The sequence below is a fragment of the Haplochromis burtoni genome, unplaced genomic scaffold (assembly GCF_018398535.1).
Source record: "Haplochromis burtoni strain Fernald_Lab_line unplaced genomic scaffold, NCSU_Asbu1 Contig_179, whole genome shotgun sequence".
In the NCBI taxonomy this organism is placed as follows: Eukaryota; Metazoa; Chordata; class Actinopteri; order Cichliformes; family Cichlidae; genus Haplochromis; species Haplochromis burtoni.
In genome coordinates this window covers 1,086,327-1,105,883 of record NW_024582540.1, presented here as the reverse complement: position 1 = coordinate 1,105,883, position 19,557 = coordinate 1,086,327, and the positions used below count along the sequence as shown (strand labels likewise).

Sequence of the window (19,557 nt, the reverse complement as noted above, 5' to 3'; positions counted from 1 at the left end):
CATGAATGAAGAGCAGCTGCTTGAACATTACCGAGATACTCTTCATACAGAGTCCTCGTGGCATACAATATGCAGAAATGTTAAGATTTATCTAGCAAAACATGTTTCCTAACCAAATTTTAGTCGTTATTTTGACATTTTTTTAACTGAAATATTTGCACTCTATTTGCAATAAAAATGGTTGAGCTACAGCTAGTATAAAAAAGTTTACATACACTCATCATAGGCATGAATTTCATGGTAATTTGGAGCTATTTGTGATCTTTAAACAGTTACTTTTCCAGCGTGGAATGATTGTACAGGAGACATCTTTAATGACTTCAAAAAAACAAGAAGTGAAATTTGAGTTTTCCCTAATCCACATGGTCAAAAATACACAAACAGGCTAATATAATTCCATACACTTTAGATCTGGATGAATGTCCTTTAGCGTTTGCATCTTGCACCAAACACTATCAACAAGCTTCTGCCATAATCCCGGATGGCTATTTGATCACTCCTCTGCTACCAGAATTGGTAGAATTCATTTAAACTGGTTTGTTTCTTTGCACATACCACACTTTTAGCCTACTTTATCCATTCCAAAACCAGTTTTTTGTGTGCATTTGGGACAGGGGCGTAACTTCCAGGGGGGAAACCCTAACCCCCCCCCCCCCCCCCCCCCAATAGTCAGACCCAACCAATACAACCCCCCCAATAAAATTATGAATTATCTTGCATAAATAGGCTGCTGATTTGCTTTCTAGTAGCGTGTTTAATCATCTGGGAATTTACCTAGATTTATTTATTTATTTAGACAGGGATCTGTCTAAATAAGACAGATCTCACCAAGCAGGAGCAGCTTGCTTGCCCCCCCCCCCAACCAGTGTTCAGATGCCACAGTGTTCTTAGGTTTGCAAAGCTCACCTTTACTTCTCTGAACATGCATCATTGTGGCCAAATAGCTCAATACTTGTCTAACTAACCATAGTACTTTTGCCCAGAAGGAATTTGGCTTGTCCGTATGGGCAACTGCAAATGTTAGTTAAACTTTAAGGTTCTGATTTTGGAGTAGGGGTTTCTCTCAGTTCACAGTGATGTAAAACTTGCTTCGCTGTGACCAGTGACCCTGGTTTTTCAGCAGTCTCCAGTTCATGGCAGGCTTGAGACATGGTGGTTCCTAAGTTGTACTTGAACATCCTAACCCATTTCCTCTCATCTGAGGGTGACAGTTTGTCTTTTTCCAGACTTTGGCAAAGTGGTAACACATCTGAACATCTTGTACTTATGTACAGTTGTTTGAACTGATGATGTTAGGATCTGCAGTTGTCTGGAAATGGCTCCTAGAGACTTTTGTGACTTGTTTAAATCTGCTATTGCGTCCAATTAGTGTTGTCAAGCAAATCCTTTTTTATGCTGCAAGAGGATATAACAGCTGTAGTCAGTCATAAGCACAAATAAGACACATTTTAACCTTTAGCACCACTTATTGAAAGATTTAAGTGAGTGTATAAGCATTTATTTGAGCCTCTATATATAATTTTGACCCTGTATGGATTAGAAAAAAATTTAAGCCATTAAAAATGTCTGCTGTACAATCAATCTACCCTGGAAAAAGAAAAATTCAAAGAAATCCCGAAATTGACATGACATGCATAACCATGATAAGTGTAGACAGATAACCACAAATGTACCACTGTAATTTATATTTCTACTTTTCTAATTCTAAATAAACGTTTTTTGTTTTCTTTATCTAAATAAAAAATTAAGCAAATTACCAATAAAATCTGTAAATTCACATTTTGCCTTAGTACATGTTGAATTAATTTTGTGTAATCTGAATTTAAACTCACTTAGGGAACGTTTCAAAATTGTTAAACTGTTAAGCAATAAAGCGTGAATGATTTCGAGTTTTGACTCTGTGTCTCGTGGTTTTCTTTCTTTTTCCACAGTGGTCACTTCCCAAAAATAAGCTTTCTGCTTTTTAAAAGAAGAAGCTTGTTGCGTTTCGCGCATGCGTAGTTTGCAGGTATGTGAGCGGAACACAGGAAGCGAACGTTTTTCGGACTGCTCCACAGATGGTGCCGTCTGTTTTCCTTTAATGTGACTGACTCCACCTGCTTGACCAGTCGACTAATTTAAACCCTAGACGAAGATATCAGAAACGCGACACTTTGCTTTTTAACTGATATCTGAGAAGCCTCGGCTGATAAATCCGGAGCTTGAGTGCGAGGTTAGGGCGTGTTTGACTCTTAACTGTTAGACAGACTGCCCCCTCCTCCTCCTTCTTCTCCTCCTCCCCACTGGATGCTAACTCGGTAGCCTTTGCATGTCGTTGCAGTCGTAGTCAAAAGTTGTGTTTTCGTGTGCGTTTATTGTATTTATTCGGAGGTCCGTTGAGGAGCAGACAAAGATGGGGTGTACGCTGAGCACGGACGACAAGGCGGCGCAGGAGCGGAGCAAGATGATCGACAGGAATCTGCGAGACGACGGCGAAAAGGCTGCCCGGGAGGTCAAGCTGCTCCTGCTTGGTGAGAGAAAGATGGACGGACCGAGGGAGGGACGGGGACTGGTTCTGTGTGTTTCTGTGGGACTCTCGTTACCCAGGCGTAAAAACAACCCGATAAAGGTTTAAATAAGTTTTTGTAGCTGCTAAAATTCAAGTTTTACCCAGTCCATGAAGCAACAGAGGCAAAGGTGGGGAAATGTCGGGGCTTTATTTGAATGTTACGGTGGTGTTAGCTAAAAAAAAAGTTTGAGCTAGTGGAGTTCCTATCTTTTATCCCTTGTTGAATTAACTCTAATTGTAATTGTGCTGTTAACTAACACTAGATAAGAGCACACTGATTAGTTGCTTCCACAGAAGCAAACCGCTAATACCCAGCGGTAAGTCGGTAAGCTAATTTAACTAAGCAATTAGCTGCTTAGCTAGTGTAACGCCTCGGTGCTAGCTTGGATTTGTTAGCCGTCAGAAAGCATCAATAACTTTCTGTAATCAAGTGTCTGTGTTGCTGTCTTTCGTGACTCCGACTAATAGCACATCTTTTAATATGGCTTAAAGTCCAAAAGCTAGCTAGCTCCCTTCCTGTTTCTTCGTGACGTAAATCAAAAAGAAAGTAGACGTGCCCCTAGATCGGTTATCTCTACAATCCAGCAAATATTTGAAACTAACACTTGTGAGCAGTGTTAAAGTTATCTGTTGGAACAGCATTAAAGTATGTGCGAGCTCCACTATTCAACAGGTCTCGAATAATACGCCCCTCCCGCGAGACATGTTTGCTCTTCTGAAGCGTTGTACACACAATTTAAACCCTCTGTATCTATACCTGTTTGTGTATCTCTCTATGACTTGCTCTTATGTCATCCAAAACTGCATTATCCAAATGCTGTGTCGGGGGGGAGCATTAGTGCTGCCATTTGAATATGTTGGCCTACCATGCAAATATGTTCAGAAAATTGCATACTTAAACTACTAATGCTGCTTAAAAAAATGTTATGGCCCAGCTTTCAAATTATGGGATGTAAACCATAGATAAGCTTCCAGTTAACATAACCGCATGTCACATTTCTCCAGGATTATATCACAGTTTTAAGGAAAGCTGCCACACCTCTCCATTCTTCCCATTACATGACCACTCTCGCCTATCTCAGCATGGATAGATGGGGTAGAGGTTGCATAGCAACCTATGCAGCCGGGCTGACAGTAATGCACGCACGACAGAAACGGTTAGTGCGTGCTAATGGGATGCCTGCCACAGCCATGCAGTCTGCAAGCTGTTTTTGAAAATGCAGTCTTATTCTGCGTCTCGCAGCTAATCTCTGCTCAAGCAGGGCTGTGGCACCAGCTATTCTCCAGCATGGCTTCACAACCCCATACGTCCCGTTGTCAAGCCTGTGCGTCATTTGAGATGAAACCTTATTTGAATTTTCATGGTGCTTTTACCTGTCACGATTCCCACAACCACCTGCATGAGATGCAAGTTTGGTTTGTGGATTCATCATCTAATGGTCTGGCTAATCTGTTTAAACACAAAGATGTTTTACATCCACATTTGTGACGTTGAATATCTGGTGTAATGTTCACGTCTCTGAGGGAGACTGATATGTTCTCACTGCAGTTTGCTGCTCTGTAATGCTTCCCCGCTGGGGATGTATGCAATAATACAGTAATCAGCAAATGACAGGCTCTTGCAATCACTGCTTTGAGTGGGAGGACTGTCTTAATTGTAGAGTTTTTGCAAGCAGCTTAAATGCAAATATGAGACAGATTTTTATTTTTGTGTAGCATTATTTTTGCAAACAAATGACAGAAAAAGCAGCATAGGTGCAAAAACTGCAGAGATATCTGCATTTTATAAGTGTGTATTTTGTTTTCCCTGTCATCTCGTCTCTGTGGCAAAACATTAACCATTTTACTCCACCAGTTTTTGTCATAATTGGTTTCTATTATCCCTTCAATTTCAGCAGCTCAGTCAGGCGCAAGCGTGTTTGCAAATTAAATTTAAGTGATGTTTTCAGTACTGGTAGCTCTATTGTGTGTTGCTGTTTTCATATGGGATGATGAAGTGGCAAATCGCTCCAGCCACTGGGGAACTAAAAGTCCCGGGAGGGGTAAGCTAATTAAAATGTTGTGTGCTCATCTTAAAACATGCCTTAATCTCAGATGGAGTTGTTGAGCTTTATGTGAAATGAAACAGCATTGTATTTTTCTTATATTTTGATATGTGTCACCTAAAAGGCCGTAGTGGTATCACACTGCCTTATATACTGTAGTGTTGTAGTCATACATAAATCATTGGAGATGCAGTTCAGAGTCCTGCCAAGCTGGTATGGGATGAATTTCTTACACAAGGAAGTTTAATCTGTCTATAATCTCATTGACGAGACGATCCAGTTAATTAATCCAATTGCGCTTTGTGACTCAACTAAATCTGACCTCAGACACCACTGTGGGTGTTCATACACCACAGGCAGAACTCACTTAAAACTTGAAAAAAGTGCATTTAACAGAAGCTAGTCTGGCACCATTAGCTTATCTTAGTGTTTTAAATGTAGGGCTGCACAGATACTCGAAATGAATCATGCAGTTTGGTGTTTAAAGGTAAACTATGCGTGTTTATTTCACACTGGTTGGCATTTAATGTAATTTTGTAGGTTTGCACCGTACCTGCTTCTGTTTTGAAATAATTAACACAATTGCTGTAATTTTCTCTAACTTCTGTTCTGTGTTTCAGGTGCTGGGGAGTCTGGGAAGAGTACCATTGTTAAACAGATGAAGTAAGCATGAATGAATCAGTAATACAGTTTAGAATACATCAAGCACTAAGATACTTGATGTATTTTTTTATTAAAAAGGGTGATCACAGTATACCAGTGCCAATCTCAGTGAATTCCCTTATGATGCATTAAGAGTATGGATTATCTAACGCAACTGTGATAATTAGAAATTATCACATGACACTCAGTTTTTGTTTGTGATGGAAATATTTGTTCTTTTTAATGTTAAACATACAGTATAAAATACACCATGTGGTGAATAGGCAATATGTGGAGCACAACCATTTTCTTCCCACACAGGCAACAAAAAATGTTCTATTTTAATGGGCGTGTCATCCTCATTCTACAACAGGGGTGGGCAATCTCAGTCCATGAGGGCCGGTGTCCCTGCAGGTTTTAGATGTCCTCGAACCAACACAGCTGATTTAAATGGCTGAATTTGCTTCTCAACATGTCCTGAAGTTCTCCAGAGACCTGGTAACGAACTAATCATGTGATTCGGTTGTGTTGACCCAAGATGAGATCTAAAACCTGCAGGGACACCGGCCCTCGTGGACTGAGATTGCCCACCCCTGTTCTACAACATGAGAGACACACACAGTCAAATCTGAAGAAGAAGAAATAATCTACTCTCTAAATTATTCTCCATTCTTTCAGGGCAAAGATGTTTTAACTCTAGATTTAAATATCTGAGACTTCTTTTTTTAAAATAAGTGCAGTTTAAATGATACACCTTTGTTTTTCTACACTGTAAGGGAATGCAGGTGTAGCAAATCTAAGAAGCCTTTTTTGACCATAAACTTAAACATAAAACCTTAAAAAAAATACATAAAAAGCAGCAAGTCATTAACCAGATTGTCCCATAGTTAATTATTTTTAATTCCCCCAAAAACATTCAGTAAAAAGTAATTGAGTAGAGGCTTACTCAAAAAACAATTGAAAGTTGTTCTGTTACTATTTTACTTAATATCTGTCATATATGCTGCCAGAAGCTCAGGCTTCAGACTGCTCCAGACACGCAGTTTAAGATATTTATTCTGCTCTTGGCTCTGTATGATGTCAGAATGGGTATTCCTAATATTTTCATCTCAAGCACACCACTCTGGCTGTGAATACATAAGCCCCACATACCTGTCGTTTAGACCTTCAGTTTGTGAGGAGCAGCCAGTCAGAGATAAATGTCCTCATAGGGGGAGGAGCTACAATGCTTAAGATGATCTGAGAACCTGCATCATATCTCATCGAAAAATAAATAAGGATTATTTTCAACTGGAAATGATGCGGTACTACTCTAAAAATAGTCTAAGAATAAACACTAAAGAAAATAGAGGCATAAGAGCTTGAATTTGATTTTAATAAGTATGGTTAATCATTCCAATTATACAAGTGATCAGTAAAAGTATAACTCTCTATATATTTTTAAGTCTCAGTTTGACAGAGCTTTGGTACCAACTTTCAGCCCATTGTTTAACTGAGAAGGCTGCTCCACTAGGTTGGTTCATTGTGTCATTTCTGTTAAAACAAAAAAGCAGCCACCAGGTTCACTTAGCTGGTGAACATGGTGGAGTATTAGGCAACTAATGAGCCAGACATTTCCCTCGGGAGCTGGGAGAGACCTAAAACAGAGCTAGAGCAAACGTGACTCCAGATGAGCAGCAGCATTTACTTGTATCTCCTGGATTTCTAAAGCAGTTGATTGCTTGTTTGGCCTTGTTGCAGATTTTAATAGCAATCTCTAACATGAAATGGACCATTATTTATACATTTTATAATCTATTTTGATATGTTAACTATCAACCAGTTTACCAGCATTTAAAGAACAGATTGAATCCCATTGCTTGTACTTATTGTATGAAATTAGAATTAACTGTGGCACGCCTGCTAATGTTCTCTCTTTGTGTTTCAGGATCATCCACGAAGCAGGCTACTCAGAGGAGGAGTGTAAGCAGTACAAGGCTGTGGTCTACAGCAACACCATCCAGTCCATTATTGCCATCATCAGAGCCATGGGACGCCTCAAGATTGACTTTGCTGATCAAGCCAGAGCAGTAAGTTACAGAAAACACAGCATCCAGACAACCTCACAGATTGTCTGTGGTAACAGCGGCTTAGTCATTTGCCTTATGGGCAGGGTTCTTTGCATTGCAACCTTCTAGAGGAAAAAAAAAGGATTAAAAAACTAGGTCTGTGCTTAATATCACATTTAAAACATTTAAAAATAAGAATATATCCCAGCTATCTATGGAGAGTAAGAAATATTTAAAGATTATGACCAGGACAGTGGGGTGGGAGAGGGGAGTTTAGGAAATTTAAGTAGAAGATGTGCAAAGTCCATGTAATAAATCCAGTGTACAAAATTATTATAGCCTGATTTATAATAAACAGGCAACATTTCTGTTTTTCTCTCTCACTGGAGACGTCGTGGCCATTGTTTTATTTCTGTTTTCACAAGTCTAGTTTATTAATATCCTGTTTGGCAGATTTTTTTTTTTTAAACAGACTCCTGTTTCTTTTTGCAAATCTGTTTCTCCTTTTTTTTTTTTTTTTCCTTTCCTTTTTCTTTTTTTCCCCTCTTGGCATAACAAAAGAGCTAGTCATTGTGTCTGCGTGACTGGCCTGGCTCTCTCATCGTGACCAAGTTTAATCCTGAAGCCTTTCTTTTCTGATTTTATGCTCTCTCAAATATCAAGGTTTTTGCCTCTGGCGTTTAGACACTGAGCCCCTTTTGAAATCTAATTTTATGTAAAGTATAACAGGTGAAAGGACTGGGAAAAACACAGTTAATTAATTATTAATTTATCACTTTAGTTTGCACGGCCCGTTCGGCTAAGGAGTAACGACAATAGATGAATTGTGATCTTTCTAAATATAGAAAAAAATTAGCAAAACAAATCTAGTAAATCTTTGTTTCTATTTGATAATGAGTTAACCTTCTTTAGGCTGTTTTCAGCTAAGTGTCTCTGTGTCTTTAGGATGACGCGCGGCAGCTGTTCGTCCTGGCGGGCTCAGCAGAAGAGGGCTTCATGACCAGTGAACTGGCTGGGGTCATCCAGCGGCTGTGGAAAGATGGAGGAGTTCAAGCCTGCTTCAGCCGCTCCCGAGAGTACCAGCTCAACGACTCTGCAGCATAGTGAGTAGGATGCACGGACACGCATACTTCAAACAGCAGGGGACTGTCCTTGGAAGAATAACTCCCGCTCTTACGTCAGTGCTTTAGCTTGTTGCCAATCTTTCTTTCTCTTGTTGATTTTTCTCTTTCCAAAGTTACCTAAATGACCTGGACAGGATATCCAACAGTGCTTACGTTCCAACCCAGCAGGATGTGCTGAGGACCAGAGTCAAAACTACCGGTATTGTGGAAACACACTTCACTTTCAAGGATTTGCACTTCAAGTGAGTATAGCCACCATCATTGTTTTAGTTTTGTTTAAACACAGCAGTGTCTCGTGGTGCTCCATGTAAAGTCTACACTGACTCACATATGCCTGCCTTTATTTTTCATTTATGACTGTTAACCTTTAGAAGCCAAAATGGCTCATGGCTTTAAAAAAAAGATAGAAAACTTCAGATGCACTAATACTAAACAATTTAGACCAAACACTGTGACAGGAGTGCCTCCAAGAACCAAAATGTGACATGTAGTAGGTAATGGTTTATGGCTTTCTTATAGCCATCAATTCTTTCCTCATTTTCATAGCTCATAAAATCATTTGGTGTCAAAGGTCTCTCATTTGCATTGTTATAGTTTCAGAAAAAGCTGAAATGTGTTGCTTGTCATGTTTTAAAATAAACACATGGAGACCCAGCCACCAGCTAACATTTATGCATAAATCTATATTTAAAAGTAAGAGAGAGAGCGCATATTGCAAGGATCAGAATCAGCAAATTCAGGAGTTTGCACTTTGATAGAAGATGTCCTGCTGTTCCTATGTGAGGCAACCACTAGTAGTTGATGCCTTGTTCATGAAAAATGAAAAGCTACGAGTGGTCGGCCAGCATGTAGTCTCGTCACCTAATATCACACTGAATGCAAGAACACAGTAGCTTCATACTCTTGAAAACTAACTGAAAAAGCGGCTTTTAAAAGCTCTGACAGCTGTCCACAGTATTTTACACATTCTGAAAGATTTGCGTGTGTTTGTGTGAAAATGTCATCACCCAGATCATGTGAGTGTGTGAGAGTTGCATTTATTTAACAATATCTTTCTGTGATCTCAGAATGTTTGATGTTGGTGGACAGAGATCAGAGAGGAAGAAGTGGATTCATTGTTTTGAGGGCGTCACTGCCATCATCTTCTGCGTGGCTTTGAGTGACTACGACTTAGTGCTGGCTGAGGACGAGGAAATGGTAAGAGCTGTCTGACCCCGGCACACTCTGCCCACTAGTACGTCTCTGATCGGTAATCACTGTGCACTTCTCCTCCCGCTCAGAATCGAATGCACGAGAGCATGAAGCTGTTTGACTCCATCTGCAACAACAAGTGGTTTACAGAGACCTCCATCATCCTCTTCCTCAACAAAAAGGACTTGTTTGAGGAGAAGATCAAAAAGAGCCCCCTTACAATCTGCTTCCCTGAGTACGCAGGTGAGTCATATAAACAAACACTGACATGCAGAGCTGGTGCTTTATACATGCAAATAATGTCCTTTGTGTGTTGGCGGGGTATATAAATCATTAAGCCCAACTATGTATGCAGGATTTGGGCTTTTAATTGTGGATTTGTAATGATGTGTAGAAAAATTTAACCTTCTTATTTAAACTGTTGTTTTTGTGTAACATGACTAAGTCATATTTGGATTCCTTTATACTGTCAGAATCCTGTGATTATTGCTTTTAGAGCCCAACTTCTTTTGTAGCTACACAAAGGTGTGGCAGGCCCTGTAGATGAGACGGATGTTTTATCCCACTGCTCTGCTCTGGAGCTGTGTGGGCTGCTTCATGTTTAAACAATGCATTTTTGTCAGGTTCACAGATACAGATTAAATAGCCATGATTTTGATATGAATCTACACTCGAACACCATATCTGTAACATCATGCTGTCATCATCTATTTATATCGATGTGACGTAAGGATCCAGAGATTCAGTAGAAGATAAGTTTTAACCTTTTCTTCCCTAGGAGGCTCGCCGGGTCACGTTGTATTTATTGTGAAAGGACATTTTATGGTTTCCAAATGTGGTACACTCACTCAAGGGACCATTTCTGTGCCTAAAATAGATGTTTTATTTCTGCTGGTAAAGGCTGAATTTTTAGAACCAGTTCAGTAATATTGGTGTCACACTTCTCATTACTTTGTGGTGGCCGTTTACTTCCTTATTTTACACACTGATAACTCACGTTAACTTAAAAAAATATATATATATATATCACACTCAGCTGTGATACTAAGCAAAAGTTTTTCAATTCATAAAGCCACATGTTGTTCATTTTGACTTTTAAGTAAGAAATTTTAAGTAACAACCATAAGCTTAAAGTACAACTTCCTTTTTTTTAAAGGGGGCTGTGTAAAATATGAATGAAAACAGAATGCAGCAATTTTCAAATCTCGTGAACTTCTAAAACTGCGAACAGTTATTATTTGAGGAAATATACTGGCTTATTTTAAATTTGAAGGCACATCTCAAAAAAGCTGGGACAAGGCCATGTTTACTACTGTGTGGCATCACCTCTTCTTCTAACAGTGTGTAAATGTCTGGGTACTGAGGAGACCAGATGCCTGTACTGTGAAGCGGGACTTTGGTTTATCCAGTTAAATTGAGTGTTAACGCCGAGTTTCCTGTATTTAAATCAGTTTCCTTATTGCATGTAGTGTATGACATTTCAAGCACACCTGCTCTTCATCAGACCACTGTACTGGGTGCATTGCCATGGTAACTGATGCTGTGAACCATATTAGAGATGGACATGTATGAAATCACCACCTACTGACCAGTCAGTCCTCCGAATAATTGTTGTCATTTCTGGAAGATTCCTTAGATGCCTTTGTACTGAGACTATAAGGGACTAAAGTTTTTATAAATTCTGCAAATAATTTATTTAATGTTAATAATATTATTGTTCCATAAGCATAAATATTTGTAGGCTGCCTTTTGTATTTTAAATCAAATTTTTCACCTATTGTAGCTTTAAGCCTACGTTTGGATTCTGTTTTTAATATTTGCATGTTACACTGAGAATGTTAAACACCACAGAGGCTGCAGCTGAAAGAATAAAAACTAAGACAAACACCCAGTTAAACATTAATCTGATTGAGCACTCGATTATAATCCATCAGGTTCTCCTGTGTTTTATTGATAGAGCTGTGTGTTAACTCACACAGTTTGCCTTCCTCCTTTTCTTCAAATATGCAAGACTTTTATTAAAATATAACAGATTTCCCATTTTACCGACCAAAACGGCTAAAGCCCTCACACATACAGTGCTGTTAATACTAAATGGGGCGATCGTGGCTCAAGAGTTGGGAGTTCGCCTTGTAATCGGAAGGTTGCCGGTTCGAGCCCCGGCTTGGACAGTCTCGGTCGTTGTGTCCTTGGGCAAGACACTTCACCCGTTGCCTACTGATGGTGGTCAGAGGGCCCGGTGGCGCCAGTGTCCGGCAGCCTCGCCTCTGTCAGTGCGCCCCAGGGTGGCTGTGGCTACAATGTAGCTGCCATCACCAGTGTGTGAATGTGTGCGTGAATGGGTGGATGACTGGATATGTAAAGCGCTTTGGGGTCCTTAGGGACTAGTAAAGCGCTATATAAATACAGGCCATTTACCATTTACCAAACTAGTATCCAGCGTCTTTCCTCTCACACACGTAATCGCTGATTTGCCTGCAGCAACTGTGCCACTTTCACTTTCAGTTAAACACATCATACTTTCAGTATTGTGTCTTACCTGTTGGTATTTTACTTGCTGTATAGTTTTATCTGCCTTTGTGAAGTCAGCCACACTGTTGCCAGCCCACTTATCTGTAATTGTGACTTGTGAGACTGCCAGTGCCAGGGAACTCCAGGGAACTCCCGGGTTCCCCTGGATTAACTGCTTAAGCAGGACTTGTGGTCCAACAGAGGTAGCACATGCTGTCCTCTCCAGTCTAAGGATGACCTGTCTGCCTGCAGGGAGCTCTGCTGTCAGATGGAGGCATTGTACAGCTTATCTGTGGGCCACTCTTGCTTGTTGTCAGGACTTTTAGAAGACCTCTCTAAGACTGCCTTTTTTTTTTTTTTTTTTTTTTTTTTTTTTTTTTAAATATACCCAATCACCAAAGTGATTGACTTGTTAGCAAAATTGTAATTCAGATGTTTGGTTTTTGGTTTTGTTTTGTTTTTTGTTTTTTTTGTGGTTTTGTTTGTTTTTGTTTGTTTGTTTTCCCCTGCCTTTTGTTACCTTGTCCTAACTTATTCAAGACATGTTGCTGCAATCAAACTTGGAGTGATCCTAGTTTTATCTCATCTGTTTCTATGTTTTGAACAAAATTAAATGTGGGCTTGTGAGATCTGCACTTCCTTTTGGAATTAGCGTTATGGTAAAACATGCTTTTGCCCTTCTGTTATTCTCCGTAACCTGTCAGGTGAAACCCTTGCTTGAATAAATGTCAAATTATAAACAAAGTCAGCCCAGAAGTAAATATTCTGCAGCCAGGTTGGAGAAAAACAAGGGCAACAATAAATCCGAATTGACACTGGAGCGGCATTTTTGGAAAGCATAATTAAATTGCAGCTCAGGACAGGTGCCTGTTAAGCATTGAACCACACAACACTGACACTCAACCTGTACATCCCTGCAGAGTGAAACGACTGGAGGTCAGCAAAGGAACAACTTTCACAGGGCGTTAAGTTTTATAGTTTTAAGTAGAACTCTAAAAGTGTGCACAGTCATATTCAGTTGATGAGAAACTGAAAAATAAGTGCATCTATGCATTTTTTTTTTTTTTTAATATATATGATGGCAGTGGAAAGACGGAACAGGCTTTAGATTTCATTTCTCCTTCTATTTCCATTTCCTCTTTATCCCCACCCACTTCATAGGCGCCAACACCTACGAGGAGGCCGCAGCATACGTCCAGTGCCAGTTTGAGGACCTAAACAAGAGAAAGGACACCAAGGAGATCTACACCCATTTCACCTGCGCCACCGACACCAAGAACGTGCAGTTTGTGTTCGATGCCGTCACTGACGTTATCATCAAGAACAACCTGAAGGACTGTGGTCTTTTCTAAAAGGTGACGTGTCATGTTTTGTCTGTGAACAGGCCGCCATATTTTCTGCCACATTTTCTCCTCTAACCAGGTTTTGGTTTGTTTGTTTGTTTTTCCCCCTGTTCAGGCAGCTTGGTGTCCGGTTTAATGAGTGACTTTATTCAAGAGGAGTGGAAGAAGCTTGGACTGATGTCACTTTTAACCCCTTATTAACTTATGTTCATCTCTAAAAGTTTAAAAATGGTATGTAGAGAAAACATTTTGTGTAAAATATTTGTACAACTGTCTATGGCCAGGGATTTTTTTTCCTCTATTTTTAAAATGTGCTTCTTTTACCTTATTTTTATGTAAAAAGGGGGGCCTTTGCTTTTTCTTTTTGTCTGTGCATCACATTTTCTTTTTTGTAGTTGCTCGTGCCTTGCATGCCTTAGTTGCAGTGTTTCTTCTTCATTGTTCACTTGTTTATTTAGATGCCACCATTTAACTCTTCTCGAGTCCCTTCAATTCATACTATGTTTTTTTTTTAATAATTCTGGCCACTTCACTGTTATATATACATATTTTTGCCTCCTTGTATAAAACAAGCAAGACCAATTCACTCTGATGCTGACATACTGTGAGAGCTGTGTGGAAACTGATGTGTGGTGAAATGTGATGTGGGTGCACGTGTGTTGTGTGTGTTGTGTGTGTGTGTGTGTGTGTGTGTTGTGTGTGTGTGTGTGTGTGTGTGTGTGTGTGTGTGTGTGTGTGTGTGTGTGTGTGTGTGTGTGTGTGTGTGTGCATATAGAAGCAAAGGGACTTTATTCCTCTACTTGTCATCCTCTTTCAAAGTTTTATTTTTCTAAGAGACCAAAAAGGAGCTCCTCACGAATCAAAAAGTGCACCTTGTCGATGCGCTGCTACAAACATTCCCAATTGAACCATGAAGGAAAGGGAAGCTTTGAAAAGAGGATGCCAATGGTGGCCATGTAGCAGACAGTAGGACCATAACTAGATCTGTGTTCAGTGCATAGACACAGTTGATTTGGTTACAAGTGCACTGTTACTCATTATGATCTGTGAAGGTTTAAAGTTACATGCCCCCCCCCCCTCCTTCTCCTCAGCTCTGTTTCCATGAGATGGGGACTTTAGTGGACTAATCTCCATGATTTTGCTAATAAAAGGGTTGCTATGTTGAAACCATGGCAACTTATGCAAAAAAAAAACATGTTTGCCTCCTGTTTTTGTGTGTGTGTGTGTGTGTGTGTGTGTGTGTGTGTGTGTGTTGTTATTTTATGAAAGGTAAGAAGCATTTTTAAATGCTTTTGAGAAATGTAGACCTTAAAAACCCATAACAGATGGTTTATCTCAAACTGTTTTGATCATTGTTTAAGGTTTTAAACCCAAGGGGGGGGGGGAAATAAACAAAACACACTCTGGCTTTTTTTTTTTTTTTTCTCATTTACATTGTAAATTACATGTGTAAGAGTTTTAAATCGTTAACCCGATATTATTTTAGTTTTCCAGAATGAAGGAGGGGGGGGGGGAAGCACATGCAGTTAAATAAGCTCATATGCAGCCCTGTGTCCTATTGCAGATTTATTAAGTGAAAAGTGGGGAAAAAAAATTAAACAACATCCTGTGATAAGTTTTTTTTTTTTTTTTTTTTTGGTTTGTTTAAGTATTTAGATTTTTTTACATAAGTCAAAGTTAGAATCCTGCTAAAGTGGCTTAATAGCACCCAGATTGTATATTGAAATGTACTTAATTGTATTTTTGTATTTCCTTCATATATCTGTACTTGAGCTGAGGTGATGCAAAAATTTCCCCGTTGTGGGATAAATAAAGTCTTATCTCTATATTTAGAAAACCTTGTTTGAAATTGCATATCAAATTTCAGCGGGGCTGGTGGCACCCCATGTCTCCCCCCCCCCTTCTAGGCATGCCGCTGTATGGAGAGAAATTTGCCTCAAAAGGGTTGCAAATGCATTCAATATTATACACAAGCGTAAACTAAGATTTACAAATCTCCACAATGATTTGTGTATAACTTCTGAGGGCTCACGAGGACCTGCTTCAATCCAGACACAAATACAAAGTAATTTGACCACATAAAACTATTTTACAAATGGGCACATCCAAACACGAACAGACACTACACAGTAGCCTATAAAAGGTTACTATATGGTTTAAATAATCTTATGGACTTCTGCTGGGAAAAGTGAGCACTCTGCTGCAGATATGGGGGGGGAGGACACACCATTACTGTACATTACAGCAGATCATCCTCTGGAGTGAGTATGCTTACTAATCTGTATATTTTGAAGATATGTTTCAGGTCAAGTGGAATATCACTTTGATGTTAATCTTACCATCCTCTAATGAAAGCAGTCTAACATGTTAGCTTAATGAATAATCCTGAACATTTCAGGATGTGGCAGGCTACTGTGTAGTTTCTGTAATTGGTAAATCTGTGTTTTCTAGTAAAAGGGTTACGAGCTGTTCCGTTTATTTAGAAAGTTTGTTGCCATTACCATTGCCATAACGTATGTAGTGGAAACCCAGATGTCCAAGCTTTACACTGGGACGTGAATGCATCTTACATTTGTGCGTCTTTGTGAAGCTTGCAGCGATAAATTTACCCCACGTGATCTGTGCGTGTCAGGCGATTCGTGCACACGTATTTAAGGTTTAAAGCGAGGGGGAGATGCTACGTGTAGTTTTAGACGTTTGTACGCACAGAAAGGTTTTCGAAAGTCAAAATGATCGGATTCGTGAACTGAACGTAATAAATTATGCGTAAATGATCAGTATTTATTCAGGTTTGAATGTACGCATTAGTAAAATAGTTTTACGTGGAGAAACTGCTTTGTATAGCGTGTGGATTAACGCACACACAAATCATTGTACACATTTGTAAATCTTTGTTTACCCTTGTGGATCATATCCTATGCATTTGCAACCCTTTCGAGGCCTATTTCTCTCCATATCCCTGAAGCAGAGAGAAATGAGTACCTCGTCATCTGCTGAGCCACTTCCTTTTTGAGGGTTGTCTTGTTTTTGCTTCTGCAATGTACCTGTTGGTGGTTTCTTCTCAACTGGATAGACTGAAGTTTAACTGACTTTGTGTCACTATCCAAATGCAGACAGGATGTGGCTGATGGAAAAACCAAATTCTAAAACAACTGTGAACCAGGAACAAAGCTAAATATATCAAAGAATACACAATGTAAGTATAAACATTAAACAAACCAGGGATCACAAAGAATATTACAATAAACTGAACTAGAAAGTCCAAGACTCAGAACAGATAGATAGATGGATGGATTCCTCCAGGAAATTCAGTTTCCAGTAGCAATTAATAATAATAATAACAATTAGAATAAAAAAAAAAAATAAAGGGGAAAAATAAAATATGAATATATGTATAAATATAGCATATATAGAAATATATAATATAAACACAGCATATAAGCAAATTATACTGTGATTGAGTGTTCCCTTGAATTTTTAAGCTGTGTATGTTCCCAAAATCACTAAGAATCCATAAAAAGGGGACAATTTATATTTAAATGTATTTCTTTAAAAAGAACGATGCAGTTTAACATAGTTTCAACATGGAGCATGAAACTGATGTGCTGCGCATATAGTTTATAGATATTTCTAATTTCCAAATCTTGAACCTTTTCACATTCACAATGCATAAACAAAACTACAATATTTAATTAAATTACTAATGGCTTTTATTGCCTTAAAAACATATAGAATATACTACAGAAAACAGCTTCCTTTACAAATATACTAGGCTATCTTTGGCACAGTGATCAGTAAGTCTGTGATTGTAGTTAATCTGTCAGAAATGTGTCTGTTATTAAAGAAACTGCTACATAAATAATATATCCTAATATTAACAGCTCAGCATAGGAAAATAAAAGCAACAACTAGCCCCATCTAGTGTACGCTGTTAGTAACAGCATGTAACTAATAGACTGATGGCTGCTTGATGGTTATAAAGGAGACAAGGGGAAAAATTTAATCAGCAGTTTGGATATAATTAACAAAGATTGCTTGTGACAAAGATGCATTGGGCCTTCATATAAAATCTCCACTGGAAAGCTCCCGTGATTAGGGCTAATTAATCTTGAACTAGAGCGAGAAAGTGATTTTCTATCAAGCTGTGGTAATTTAAAGCAAGAACTGAAGCCCAGAATTATTTCCAGCATTCACAAGCTGATCAAAGGAATTAGTTTAGAGATAGTGAAAGGATTATCAGAACAACTGTCACATTCCAGTCTCTCTCCATATTTATATATTTAATAGACAGCTAGATGATGGCAAGGAACATCCCACAAATGGGTGGCAGCAGCAGCAGTGCCAAGGCTGTCGCCTATCTTGCAGACTTAGCTAAGCCATCGCCACTCAAGCACAAGGATAGGGCAATAGCTGAGAGGAAACTATTTTTGGGGAGGCATTGTGTGATTTAAAAGCTAATTGCAGGGTCATTTAGCTAATCCCTAAAGTCCTCCCGGGGAGATCAAACGGTGTGAATAACTTACTCAAAAACAAGGTATGTGTTTAAGGAAAAAGAGAAGGAAGGAACAGGGTGCCGGAGCAGACCACAAAGGGATCAAAAACCAGATGAGTGCAATAACCAGCACATTTTATATAAAGTTTGGTAGACTTGGAAGTATCAGTGTGAGATTCGTAAAGAAAAAAACTTGCATTTAATGTAAAATATTAAGCCCACTAAAGCCAAGGAGAGGTTCTTTGCAGGACCACCTAATCTAAAATAACTGGTGCAGCTTCAAATCTCTGCTTTTGAGTAACATTTCTGCACCGAGCCGACACTGACACCACCACAGATCCACAGAAGCTAATATGATCTTAATCCTGCTGAATTTCCAGCCTCCTTTGTCTGGTTTGGTCTGGATTCAGTCTGGATTTTTTTTCTTTTTAACAGGTGTAATCTGGCATCGCAAGTTTCCCTTCATAATTAAATCTCATTGTGAGCTCGAAGAAAAAGCAAATGTGATTCAGTTGCCAATTCCCTAAAGCCATTCAGTCTAATTAACTTATTCTGTGTGTGTGTGTCTTGCGTTTGACTGTGAGTATGTGTGAAACAGATTTTTAGCTCCACTACACCCGTGGGTTCCTCATAGATGCGATCGTGTCATGTGCATGTGTAATTTTTAAAGTGTAAAATGCATATCCCAAATATTGTTAGTCTCATGTTTGCAGATGCATGCAGACACCCCTGGTCCCTTTTTTCCTTAATCTGTGGATTGAATAAAGGTGATAAATAGTGGAGGAGACTGTGTGCGAGTGCCTGTGTGAAGGTGACCCCTCTCCCCCTCTGTCCTCGCTGAGCAATAAAAACAACTTAGTGTGCATTTTTTTTCTTTCCCCCGAATAGCAAATGCACAAAGCAGAGTCAATGAGGGAGGCGGTGAACTAAATCCATATAAGCTCTATTGAAATTCCCCCTCTGAGTGCGCAGGCTGCCTCGTGTTATTGTATTTTTGCCTTCTGTTGTTGGCAGTCTGCTTTAGGATGCTCATTACTTTCTGTCTATAATGATGATATAAAGTAATATCCGTATCTTTCTTCTTCCTCCCCCGCCCAGCATGCATAAACACGGCCACAAACGTGTTTACAGGCCGCCTGAGATGGCCTGTATGGATGCCTTCAGGGTGCAGATTCACTGCTAATTCGACTGTTTTCTTCTGTTATTTGGACAATTCGGAGCAAACATCAGCATCAAAGTGACACTCAAGAAAAAAAAAGGCGTATGGGTTCCTCCTCTTCAACCTCCTCCTAACACTGAAGCTGTGTCATTGTTCTCGAGTGGCCATACAGACACAGAGAGCTCCTGCTCTACTTTAGCATCCTGTCAGTAAAAAAAAAAAAAATCTTGAAGTGCCAACGAGCTGCCGAAAGTGACTCCAAATTTAGCTGCTCGAGCTCAAAGCTTCGACAGCTGATGGCTTTTCTCTTTGTTCTTCTATCGCACTTCTGTTCACAAAGAGAAGGTCCAAAATAGTGAAAAACTCTGATCCAGATATAGATATATGAGCACAGGGGAAAAATTTAGTGTATGATTTATCCTGCCTGCACAAATATACAACTTATGTAACAAAG

At 39.3% G+C, this 19,557-nt stretch overlaps 1 protein-coding gene across 1 annotated transcript; it reads left to right on the top strand.

Annotated features, from left to right (window-relative positions):
* Positions 1-1,995: 1,995 nt before the first annotated feature.
* Positions 1,996-13,706, top strand: LOC102302368 (guanine nucleotide-binding protein G(i) subunit alpha-1). Its single transcript, XM_005934186.3, has 9 exons — positions 1,996-2,510; positions 5,214-5,256; positions 7,163-7,304; positions 8,229-8,386; positions 8,521-8,649; positions 9,475-9,604; positions 9,688-9,841; positions 13,271-13,464; positions 13,568-13,706. Exons 1-8 carry the CDS (start codon positions 2,393-2,395, stop codon positions 13,459-13,461), a joined length of 1,065 nt encoding a protein of 354 aa, XP_005934248.1. The 5' UTR covers positions 1,996-2,392; the 3' UTR covers positions 13,462-13,464; positions 13,568-13,706.
* The last annotated feature ends 5,851 nt before the right edge of the window (positions 13,707-19,557 follow it).